Source organism: Hylaeus volcanicus, chromosome 6 (assembly GCF_026283585.1).
Source record: "Hylaeus volcanicus isolate JK05 chromosome 6, UHH_iyHylVolc1.0_haploid, whole genome shotgun sequence".
In the NCBI taxonomy this organism is placed as follows: domain Eukaryota; kingdom Metazoa; phylum Arthropoda; class Insecta; order Hymenoptera; family Colletidae; genus Hylaeus; species Hylaeus volcanicus.
The window spans coordinates 14,400,089-14,413,146 of NC_071981.1; the positions used below are offsets into that span (position 1 = coordinate 14,400,089).

The 13,058-nt window shown below is 41.8% G+C and overlaps 1 protein-coding gene across 5 annotated transcripts in view; it reads right to left on the bottom strand.

The window, feature by feature from the left end:
• The window catches only part of LOC128878038 (uncharacterized), a 78,289-nt gene that overhangs the window by 22,000 nt on the left and 43,231 nt on the right, over nt 1–13,058 (bottom strand). The window contains exons 1-2 of one of the 5 annotated variants that reach the window (XM_054125834.1): nt 5,717–7,227; nt 1,438–1,503 (exon numbers count right to left, since the gene is read on the bottom strand). The exons of 2 other annotated variants lie outside the window; for them this stretch is intronic. In XM_054125834.1, the coding sequence (XP_053981809.1) occupies nt 1,438–1,503; nt 5,717–5,742 (92 nt within the window). In that variant the 5' untranslated portion in view covers nt 5,743–7,227. Of the gene's footprint in view, nt 1–1,437; nt 1,504–5,716; nt 7,228–11,663; nt 12,045–13,058 lie in introns of those variants that run through there. 2 more of the 5 variants (XM_054125833.1, XM_054125835.1) reach the window with 2 other exon arrangements.

The following is a 13,058-nucleotide window of genomic DNA, read 5'->3' on the forward strand; positions in this document are numbered from 1 at the left end:
TGTCATAGTGAAACCAAGCACGTGTCGAAGCTTTAAACGTGTTTTTCTTTCGAAACGTCATTTTTTTATCCGGTTGTCAAGATAAAAATAAATGTGTTCAAGTCAAAAGTAAATTGAACGTCTTAAACCGGTGCATGTGTTTTCTGAACTTAGTAATATAAATACATTCATTTCGCGCAGTTTCGTCCATTCAAGTAAGTAGTACATCGTAAATGTATAAATTGAAACTGAAACAAATTGAAAGCGTGAGATAACGTTGCTTCGTACAAGAAAATCGACTTTGAACTTGACCAACGAGTTTGTCCAGTGTTCATTATTTCTTGCGCTTGTGTATTAGTAAACATCAACGACAGCATGGAGTTATCAATTTGTTGTCAGTCTTCTGACCGGTTACAACTAACACTAGTTAAAAGTAAAATAGATTATACCATACCATTGGTTATATTTACGGTATATGCACAAATAAAAAGAAAAAAAAAAAAGAAAAAAAAATGAAAAACGAACACACAAGATGGAATATTTACTACAAAAATTTGTATTAATTTCTAATGGTAAAATTTGGATGTATTATATTTTGACCTATAAAAACATTTTTTCCGTGATCGCAATTAATCATGCTGGCCATCGACTCATGTGTTATGGTAGATCAAGGACACTCGAAGCCAGTAACGAGTTGCAGTCGAAGGAAGGCTACAAAAAACGCTCGAACGTGTTCTGGCGAACAGCACGACAAACAGATAAATGGACGGGATGACACATCGGAGTGCATATCTAGAGCTACGTGGCTACTGCGATACAGGGAAACTCGACCAGTTCTCTCTAAGTTTGTCTAAAGCGGGGAAACGATATCTAGACTACTCGGTGGCTTTTAACAGAGATTACTCTTAAAGGGAACGACCACACGAGTCGATCCGACGGGGTACTTCCAGGAAAAATGGTCGAGACTGGCTAACTGACCTCCAATGCGTTGTTTTTTTTTCCTCTCCACGAACGCCATTAGTATTTACAAGAAGAGTGCAAAGACCTTCGGATCGCCGACTTGGTTGAAACTTTGCATTCTGATCGACTTTGTCATTTTGTTTATGTAGGAGTCCGACCAAAAAATGCTTTTTCTACTGATTAAATATTCAATATTTTTAAGATATTTGATAAGGTATCATTTGCCTAACCGACATTTCATACGCACCAATCTAATACAAATTAATGGATGCCACACGAATTATGTAATTTTGTTTTCTAAATTGTTTGAGAACCCCTGGTCAAGAGCATCGGTCCGAAGAACCACCCCATATTGTACACGAAATTCGACGATTCTCAAAGGCGCCATTTTACGTTTCACAGAACCGCCCGTCCTTTCGAGGGACTGGGACCTGGTTTTTGTCTAAAACCGTTCCACGAAGTACCCCGTCGTCGTCAGTGGTTCAAAGCTGAACAGACCTAATAGCATTGCGCCTCTTCAGCACCCGAACTCTCTTCGGTGGTCCTCTTCTTTCAAGGAATTCGCTAAAATCATTCCATCTTTCTTTACCAACACGCTCGAAGACTTCTATGCAAGCCTAACCGATTCGCAAGCGCACAGGAGACGATAGACGATCCTGACTCTCGAAAGAAAATTTGTTTAACGTTGGAAAATTCTAGATTTACCACAGTTTCTTCGAAGAGATAAATATTGAAGGTTCTGGTGAGGAGAACCGACTAAATTAAACATGGAAATTAGCCGGTAACGGTACAGTAATATTTATAATAAACATTTCTGTCGTGGGTTTAGGTCTTTGTCAATATTTATTATTATACGTCTAAAAAAGAAATTATACGAAGACTGACCGAGTTTCATCAGATGGAAAAGAAGAATCAAATTGTAAATGTAAAAATGTGAATTGAACGTCAACTTGGATTAACCCAGAAATGTGAATTATAGAACTTTACCTCAAAAGACGATACAAATTATTTCACTTCTATTACTGTTTACTACCGTTCGAGTAATTATAAAAGTACGTAATTAAACGTCGATCCCTAACCCACCACGGAATATAAAATGTGAGCCTGTCCGTGACGTGATTTAAACGTTCGATACGTGTATTCGGTGCTTTGGGTGTATTTCAATTACGAAATCACTCGAACGTCCACTCCATGGCTTCGTAACTCGAGATAAACATTCGTGCAATTAGAGTTCGCTTCGGAAGAACTCGCTGGTTGGCGAATAAACATAAACACACGAGAGGACGAGCGACAACGACGTTTATCGGTACACCGGAAGCCGTGGCGCTAAATCATGACGCAATGCAGCAACGGTATTCGACGATGGATCGAATCGAGCTCCGTAGCTCGAACAATTCCTACGACAATCTTCTGTGAAATCTTCTGCTATTCGTGTAACGCGATACACTATCGTTTTCGCGATTCGCTTCTTCTGTGTGACCGTTTACCTTGACATCCGCTGACAAGAAGAAAAAATGCGAATGAACGCTCTGCTATGATGCATCAAAGCGTTCGCAGTTTATTAATTACAATTAAAAAAATTCATTATCGACTGCTGATGTCTAGAGTCACAGTCATTCCAATTATATTCATAATTACAAAATGTAATTCCTACAGGCATTTATCGCCTTATCCTATAAACTATTATCCCTGAAAAGGACATCAAAATCGAAGGAGCGCAGACTGAGTTACTGATAAAGGTATGCGCCACAAAAAATATATTCAACTTTTCTACTTGATCTTGATGAAAAATTCTTAGGCTCTCATAGATATTGAAATTTTATATTCTAATCCGAGGATCGTTGAAATGCGGCCCTGGCTGAATTATACCTGCGGAGGCGGCCAGGTAAGCAGGGCTGCAGAAACGGAAACACGCGACCCCCTCCCCCACTCCCTTCCGTAACGAGCACACTATGTGAGAACAAGTGTCTAATGGCTTCCTGGCCGACCACGGAATTACGTAAGTCGTGTAACGTGGAACAAAAGTTTAGATTCCCGACGAATCATACGTTACCACGATAAAACGAACCTACACTACCACTCAAAAATCGTAGGATGCATGCTACTTCTAACCGAGCTCTTTAATTCTTGCCAAGTCGATTGAACCTTCGAGAATACCATTGTTTACACTGTTATCTATTTCGTTTCGGTATCAATAAAGAAAAGATTTAAATATATTCTTACATTAAATAAAAACTATCTCTTTAAATGATCAAGTTACAAGGGGTTCTCGATTCTTTTCGATTCTACGTAAAATTTTTAAGAGATCTTAAAACTTTCAAGTGGCAGTGAACGTGGGCGAAAAAAAAAGAAACAATTACGAGTTACGTTGGACTGCGCGAACAAGCTTTTAGAAATTTTCCTAATTCCACCTGGAAACACTTGGGACGCCTGAATCGTCGAACGACGCCTTCAACGAGTACCGTTGCGTCTGCCTATTCATGCTCGTTAACGGGGGGCCCCAGAGGATACTTAGCGCTCGCAGCATTAAATATCTACGGCTTTTACAACGTCGACGCGCCAAGTCTCGAGTCCTGTGCGAGATTAGCCAACGTTTTACGTTTTGCCAGTGGGAAACAAGAAGTAGGGAACTAGAAGAACAAGAGAGCTTAGTGGATGCAAGTATAAATTCGATGAATAGTGTACAAATATCGAATAATGTCAAAAGCAAGAACAATTCAACGAGTCTGAACCCTATGCACGAGATCGGTTGCTCCATCTCTCGGTTACCCGTTCCTCCAGGTTTAAATATTTTGCGACGCGACACTTCCGATGGGAGGATCGGAACGCGGTACCAGGCACGACGGGTTTCGCGCGAAAATTCGTCACTCGACGATGCAAGGTAAGATAAGGTAGAAGGAATGATCCAATATGCAGTGAATCACAGAAGTGTTCATACTTCCTCGAATGCTGGTTTCAAACAGTGAAAAGATTTTCAAGACGAAGTGTTGTCGGTACCTCGTTTCACATGATTCTGTTTTTTTTTGCATTTCTCATATTTCATTGTAATAAGATTCTACATTAAGTTTCTAATTTGACACAACCAAAGTACCGACTATCAAAATCCTGATTATGAAATACTTTGTACCTATTACTTTAGTTAAATTTTTAATTTCTGTCATTTTTTAAGAAAATGCACCGTGAACCTATTTGTGTCGATAAGGTTTCTATAACATTTATCTTGAACTTGGATATCAACTGTCGGAAATCAGCAATTTAAGGCGCGCAAATTCTTCTGTAACTCATTGTACAGATATATATTACAAATATTGATGAAATTATGTTGATATAATTTTGATGCAAGAACTGACAAGTATGAAAATTTCGACGAAATATGTCGCCTTGTAGATAAAATGGTTAGAGTAAACAGACACGAAGAATGTTCTGTTTGGAAATTGTTAAGAGTTAAATTAATAAATGCTACTTTTACATCGATGAAACGCGTCCGTCGCTCGTTCTCTCGAGATCTTAAGTTTTCTTCCCTGTAATTCGACTTTCTACCGGAGTTCGTGTTGCAGGATGTCTCGTTGACACCTTTTCAACGACGGTGGTAAAGGGAAGGGGAACGAATTCTCAGACAAACGTTTCTGCGAACCGATTTCCATACAAAGAACAACCTGAGCAACCCTGACTGCGGATTAGAGGACGAACGACAGCGTCGCCTTAACGTGCTCGGTGTCTAGCGACTTTTTCATACCATTTCGTTCACAGCCAAACATTGTAGACGTATTCTTAGGTCACCCTCAACGGTTCTTGGAATTATTGAGCGTGAACAGTTACTGTAAATAACCGTGGGCACACCTAATCAATTTCGAAATACCATTTCGAATAATACGAGATCGATATATCAGTTATTTCCAAGTAAGGTCACGTGGAATGTAAGACTGAAACGTTATTTCTTACATTTCTTTGAAACGAAATTTATCGAGGTCTGATGCAAAGTAAATAAATTGAGGCATTATCAATCTTATCAATTATCGATAAATAAAACTGAGTCTTGCCAGTTTGTTTCCAAGTCACGGAAAAACGACTGCAGAAATCGCGATTATATTGGAACGTGTCTATAGAGCAATCTAATTGAAAAAGTAAGATACGTAACATTGCAAAATTCCGTTATAATAAGGATGGTCTTAATATGAATGATATCTCGTGTGCGTTGGTATTGCGGCAAAAATGTACTAGACCAAAGTTGCTAAAAATTAAATTTAGAAACCTTTTTGTTCAATACGAATTTTCGATAGAATCGATAGTAACTGAGATGCCGACCCTTTCTGCCTGGGATACTCCGCGAGGGTGAGTAACAGCAGAACTTTGTTTATTTGTGCTTCGGGCATTGTAGCATAAACTGTATACGAGAAAGCGTTAAAAATGCCTTTTTGTATTTAATTACTTCGTCTAATTTTATATAAGGTACGCCAGGAACATTAATACGGAAACAGAAATAATTGTACAAACGAAGATTCCTGAGGTATAGAATGTTTTCATTTTTCATAGAATAATTCCAACGACTGTCGAGGACAATTCGAAATGGTCCTACAGCGTTTGTCGTGAACGGAATTCGCTGGGTACTCGACGCGTTACAAACGTCAATTCTTAGTAAATGTATACTGCAACCTAGCGTTGAAATTTTTATCTATTCGCGTTTGTACTATCTTGGCAAGAAATCCTCCCCATACAAAAAAGTTTTTAATTCGCCTAGCAGACGCGCAGAGGAGATCTCAAAGTCGTTGGGACCTACCAGTGTAGCGTTTTGAGGATTCTCATGGCGTGGCTTCTCGACAGTTCGTCCTTCGTTCAAACCTCATGGACAGACTCTCGCGGCGTGGCCGAGTAACAAACGGCCAAAGAATTCTCAATGGCTCGCTGTCTCGGAAACACCTTCCATTATTTCCCTTCGATTCGTTATTCCTTCTTCCCTCATTCGTCGACGCTCTCCTAAAAAACGTTTTTCCTCTTCTCGCCCCTGAAAAAGGTAGCTAGCGCTGGTCCTTCGCGTTCGTTGACGTTCCACGCAAATTCCACGGCGTCCTCTTCTCTCCCCCCACTCGATGGTGTTGCCCACCCATTCACCGCACACAACACACCCGCGCACAGATTCCGCAACCTCGTGGGTCACCTCACTACTGTCGCTTCTACTTCTACTAAATCACAGCTGATCCAATGGAACAAACACAAAATTGACCTCTTCGGACTTTTATAATTGACTCTTTCCTCTCAAGTTTACAACCGAATACGTTGAATTTTCCTCGTGGTTTTCATATTCCACGCATAGGCGTACTTTATCCGCGCGTTTGTCGGCCGCAATTCGTATGTCGGCTAAACGATCTCAGGGGAGCTCGTCCCAGGGCATTGCGATGAACTTTCTTCATTTGTCGCACATCCCCGACGGCGCACTCGAGGAACTCGAAGCAAAACGAGAGTATCGTTGGAGGAGGCTTCTTGGTCCAAGAAGCCCGCGGCGAAGCGGGCAAGAGAGAAGACACGACGAACGCGCGCGCGTGTGCCACGAAGAAGCGCAGGTTCGCTGGCAGCCGAAGGTGTATGCACCTTCTGAAGGCTGCATGCGGCACGAGGAACGACGGAGGACCCGAAGAGGAGGCGGGCAGAGAGCGCTATATCGCGTGGAGAACGCTCATACCGGTTTTGGCCCGCCGCCGGACAGGTATTCCCGACTCCGTTAACCGCCTTAATTGCGCCCGGCTCATAGCACTCCACGGAAAAACGACGCTTTTCGCCACCCCTTCTCCTCTCCCTCTCCCTATCGGAGGAACAGCTCGCGGCTAACTCTCGGGAAATTCAGCGTTTATCTACCAACGCGCTTTCTCCTTCCGCGAGCCTTCGCGATGCCCCACGAAATATCTCGAATTCTTTTCGATTCCTTCGAATTCCTCGCGGCTCGTTCCAAGTTCTTTAAATTCTCTGCGAAGATATCCCGTATACGTATCGACTCTAGAAAGCCACGAGCGCGTCTCCACGGTTGCTAGAATTCACCGAACGCGACGACGAACTTTCTTCGGTGGCTGAGAACTCGAGTTCTTTCTTATCAAGTATACATCCTTCTTCTTCCTTTTTCTTTCACCGCGAGTGGTGCAGTTTCACTTACAAGGTTATCCTAGGCGTTAGGTTCGATTTCCCGGAGCACGAGTCACGGGTACGATAGGGTAAAATCGGACGAACGCACGAGGAACGCTAGCATCCCTCCAACTTCAGACTGACGTGAGTTTGTTGGCTTCGCTTTACGCCGACCGAGGCGAGCCGGTGTCCCCTTGTGCCCCCCGCCTTTCCCGCGACATACCTGCCCCTTCCCACGCCAACGAGTCGGCCCCCACCTATCAGCTGCGCGTTCCTAACCTCTGCCCCCACTCTGCCAAGCTACGTGCCCCCTCCAAACGGTGCTGGACGTCGCGACGATATCACTTTCCAACGAGCGGTGCTCCGACGAGGTATTCGCTTCCTCTTTCGTCGGTCCTCGCGATGCGCTACCTCCTCCATTCGTTTCTTTCGTCGATCTTCTACACCGTCTTCGTCCCTTTCCGCCAGATGCTTCGCCTCTTTGTTCGTCGCGAGAGATTCCGGCTTCGGGCTTTTGTTTTTCAACGACTTTCTTTCCGCGGAGAGAAAAGACGGGAAGGATCGCGGTTACGGGAGACTTCGACGTACATAGGAATCGATATGGGATCGTTGATGAAATACGGAGTAGCTGTTGGTATCACGCAGTGCATTACAGGAGAAAACGTATAATCGAATGCAAACAGAAGTTTGTCGCGGGACCAACATTTGTTTTCGTACGAACTAGCTTGGATTCCAAATGCAATGTATGGAATATTCTTAGGATTTTTGTTTGTATATTCTGGAATTTCTGTCACTTCGGTCCCAAAAATTGTAAGTTTGCTTTTGTTCCTTTCTAGAAATCTTGGATTATCGAATCTCCTTTATGTTGTGAATGCCCGCTTCCCAACTTTCAATTTCTTCAACATCCCATCTTCAGTTTCTTTGCTGTTCCTGCGGTACACCGCTCCCTTTTACCGTAGTTCTGACTTTCATCTTCGTCACTGAGAAGTTTCAAAGCGTTTGCTCCCTGAAGAAGATTCCAGGGTGCAAGTTCGCTCGCACTTTGTTTCCCTCAAGCCTTCCACTCTCATCCCACGGGATGACGAGAAAAAAGGGGAGAGCATCCGCGTCCGCTAGATAATTGCCTATCGCTACCTGTCTAGAAATTTCATATTTCTGTGTTGAAGGATCTCTTTCCTTTGCGTAAACTTTTCATCGTGAGATAATCTTTGGCTAGGAACTTCTCCTTCTTTTGTTCTCGGTTATTGCATATTAGTATCTATAAAAGCGCACAATGGGTGTCCGTCGATTTACACAGGAGTATCGTTGTAGCGGAGGCAAAGAGAAACTATCTGTGAAGAAACTGTTAATATGAAAAAATCGAAAAAAAAAGTATATATACGGATTGTTTATCAGGTTGTGATAATAACAGTGACGAAACGACGTATACTTATGAAGACAGCGGAAGTAATTAATGTTGAAATTTTACTTTACAAATTGTTGGTTTCAATGTGCAACCTAATTACTGGACACAATTTTTCACAGTCAATTTTTCTTCCTGATTTTTCTCAATCTCTGCCCAGCTCCATCTCGATTCCTTTTAGCTCATTCCTCTCGCCATTCTCTGTTTCCCGCGTTATCACTCTCCTTTACTCTTTCTCTCCTCTACTCGCGTCTGTGCTTTCTCCCCTCTTATCTCGTACTCTCGACGTCATCGCTCCCTCTCTTTCTCACGGTGTCGTCGCTCCTGCGTTCCCGAGATCGCGTAGCCCAAGCATTGAAGTCTCTCGGCCACGAAGCGCGACTCGCTCGATGAGAACTGATCCCCGACGCAATCGCGTTTACATCGAGGCGGAGATTTCTTCTTAAATCGTCCGAGTACGACAGCTACCCCGAAAGCCAAATATTCGAATACATACTTGGTTTAATAGTCGGATAATTTCAGGTATTGTCGATATCAGCAATTAACAATTTAATTAAAAAAGGACGGACATTGCTTGTCGAAATTGTCTTTATCGAAATGTTCAAATGTTTCAATGATAACAAAAATAATGTTATTTTGTTCTGCAATGTAAAATAATAAACATAAAAGTATTACCATGATACATTCATGATTACTTTTATTCGCTTTGTAATAAAACTAAATATGAACAAGACGGGAAAATTAAACAAGGAGAAGTCGAAGATGTCAAAGTAACCGCTTAACTGAACCATGTAAGACACGCTATTGTCCAAAGTACAATACCTTGGAAGGTAAACACCCTCGGGGCGCAATTCCTCTATTTACAGACTCGCGTCACAAGCAATAACGGCGTAGATAGGATATACCCCAGAGGACAACGGGATCGAGCGGAACATATGTATACCGAATGTCTTTGATCTCGGAATCGTTTACTCTATTATTGAATATAACTTAAACTTCTTTTTCCCACATTTAGAAAAGTAAATAGATCAAAGTAATAAAATCTAGGAAATGAAAGCGGAGATGATTTTTCTTTTTCAATTGCACCGTTAGTTGAAAATTATTTAAACTATCAACAGGTATACTCGAAAAATTAATTCATCTTTAATATTAACATAGGAACGTAAAGTTGGAATTTTTACAGAGAGATCGTTTGAACGACACACGGTCTGAACTCTAAATATGACGACCTACTGTCCTACTGGTGGAGGAAGAAGAATCAGGCACTACGGATGAACGTTTCACCGCTTGGCTCGACGGTAAATTAACAGAAAACGCTTGGGACGGACCGTTTCTTTCTAATTTCGGTCCAATTACCCTGAAACTGAAGTCTCTCTACGGTGGAAAATTAGAATTGTCCGCAACAATCCTGCTTGACTTGACCACGCTAACTACGGGGTGATTCACCTGGAACGGAACACCTCAACAACTTCCTTCATTTTTAACAAAACTGTACTTTTCTCGTTCTCATAATCATACAAAAATATGCATTAATTCGGTTGGATGACTTTAGTTTTCCATTGCTTTTTTACTTCAAGGAAAACCACCTTTTGATTAGACCAAAAGTGATGTTATTTGCAAATGTTCTATTTGAACATTTTCTGAATGTTCAAATTTCCCATGTAAACCGTTTCCACGTGTTTCGTTTGGAAAGCGACCGTGAAAAGCGAGATAGAAACGACAAAATGGCACAGCTTGAACGCTCTCCAACGGAGCAAAGGTACCTAGACTGGTCCTGACTTTCGAGGAACACGTGTAAACGCGAGCACCGCTGTCTTCAGCAACCAAGAGACAGTCTCGCTATTTCACGGGGTGGAAGCGATCGCGAGAACAATGTCTGTCCCCCTTGGCTCCACAGAGAAGTTGGCCGAACGAATGTCTTCGAGTGCCGCAAGAGGATCCCCCTTTATTTTTGCCCTCGAGTGGCCGGGAACCCCTCAGTGTTGAGAACCAGATCCCTCCGCGACAGTCTGTCGCCATACGGTGACCTCAGAACGGGAAACGAGGAATCCTCTTTAAAACTCTATTGCGTATCAATTTTATTTTATCTTTTGGGAAAAAAGATGTAACGCTGATAAGTATACCTAACTCTTACTTTACGTATTTTTTTGTTTACAAGAATTCAAAGTTACACGGTTCAAAAATCTCCCAAAAAGTCTCTAAATAGAATACTGCATCGGGATTAACTGCTCTGTATATCTCACGCGAACAAATAATATATGTAACTGATTTCCGATCTAAACAAATTTTTGTATGTAAAATTGCTATTTGAGACGGGTGAAGTATTTTTCATGGAGTAAAAGAATGTTCGTGTATAATATGTAAAAGCAATTCAAGTTAGGAAAATCATACAAATATCAACAATGTAAAGGTTCAATAATAAGTTAATTTGATCATATGATTAAATAATTCATTTTATCCTCAAACAGTTAAATAAAATTTGAACCGAACTCATTTTTACGTATCATATACTCGGTGACTTTAGCGTCCAAAGTTTAGGCCTCAAGATTCGATGAAGGAAAGGTCGACCAAGACATGGGAAAAAACGACGACGATGAGAAGGTTCCCTTCGTTCGTTCTTTCTTTTCTCGGTCAATTTTTCGAAGCGAAATTTTCAACTTGGAGACAGGATGTTCCTGGTCGGAAATTTGATCGACCAACCTTTCTGTTTACCGTCGTTCATCCGGCCCGAGTCGAGCGGAATAAAGGTTGCCTCTGAGCGAACCTCGCGCTGAGAGGAAATAATATCAACTGACTTTGGAATTATTAGATCGCTTCACTTTGATATATATCTCTTGAGCGACCTTGATCTCCAGAAAAAGAACGTCTACTGCCATTTTGTGAGAAATGAGTTTATCCTTTTTACTACAGTGGCAGGCTTTGCAGATGGTGGGTGAAAAACGACCCACGCTCGAAACTATCATAGAAAAAGAAATGTCGATAACATGAATATCACGAAGAAAAATTAACTAAAAAAACATGTTTGTTAATCTCAATATTTGCTCTTTTGTATCGAACAATTTTCCCCTGAACACTTTGTCATGTCGTCAAAGACAATTGAAACATTTTAGGTGGTCAAATATCTGCGTATGGTAGAGTACTCGTTTGTTATGAATGCAAATAAATTCCTAAAATTGATCCTAGTTCCACGGAGATTGAGAACATCTTTTACCTGCAACAAAGTGCCGAGATTCCAAGTCTGTGCACGACGCACATCCAGCAAGCTCTGCACGAGCGGCAGCAAGGTGTCCAGTTGCAGTCGATCATTGCTCAGCGCGACGACACCATTGCCAAACGAAACCGAGTGGGAAAACACAGACAGGGTCGATAAGAACGAGAAACCGAACGCGGGTGAACGAACCACTTCGAAAACACAAACGCCCAAGCACGGGGGACGAAAACTGTTGTCACGACGCACAGGTTGGCCGTGTCCCATGAGAACTGGGGCTTGGAATGTGCTTTATCGCTCTCGGCACCTGATATCGAAAGCTTATCTCGCTCGTGTCGCTTTTTCTGTGTGCATACGGTCGCCTCGCCTATCTTTCGGTGGAACATCTACAGACGTGTAAAATTGTGTGCGTGCACTCGTGGCCTCTTCACAAGTCGTCGGTGTTCAAAGAGTGAAACTCGCTTCTATTCTCAATCAAAATTTCTACTTAACGTCCACGGAGCGAAATTCACGGTCTGAGAGAAATCCGTTTCTCGTTATTTCTTTCGTTTCTGTCGTCGTCTTCCTTTGATGGGTTAACGAAGGCTTCTGGCGATTGAATTCGACCGACATTCCAACCAATTATCGTCGTCAGATTATTTTAACTGGTGTAGGGACTTGTCGAATATGTTTTCTATTCGAATACGGTGATGGGTTTCACTAGTTGGGCACAACTGGACTACTTGATAATTCGAATGTTCAACTCCCTGAATATTTCTCGAATGCAGTTAGAATGCTCGAGTAATAGAATACAATTAGAATACTTAGGTACATTTGAATTATCCTACACAATCAGTATAGAGGAAATGTATTCTTTTAAATAGAATTTCAAATAATATTCTGAGGCGACGTCCACGAGTTCTGGAATAATAATTCGGTCTGAAAACACCAAATGTATTAAAGGGAAACGAACGATCAATTCGACAGGGGCGTTTTCATCTTTTGTCGAGTCAAGATAAAGCAGCTACCATGTCGATTGGCTAGCGCTTACGTGCACGCACGTGGTCGATTGGATTGTTCTGTTTGCAAGGAACACGCGGTGTCCGTGCACACCTGACAGGACAAACAGCGCAAGCGAACGGACGTGCAACCCTATCGATGAGTCACTGTGACAAATATACAAAAAAAACTATGGTAACCGATCACTTCAAATTGGACTGCACTACACAGACATACCGAGAGAATAACGTTACTTTTCATTTTTCATTTTCAATTTTCTATTCGTCATATTTCTAGAAAAAAATATTTCAAGAAATTCTGATAAATATTAGGCACCGGAAAAAGTTCGTGCGGTTTATTCGTTAATTGTAACTATACAGGGTGTCCCAAAAATATTGTAATAGCTTGAAAGAGGTGGTT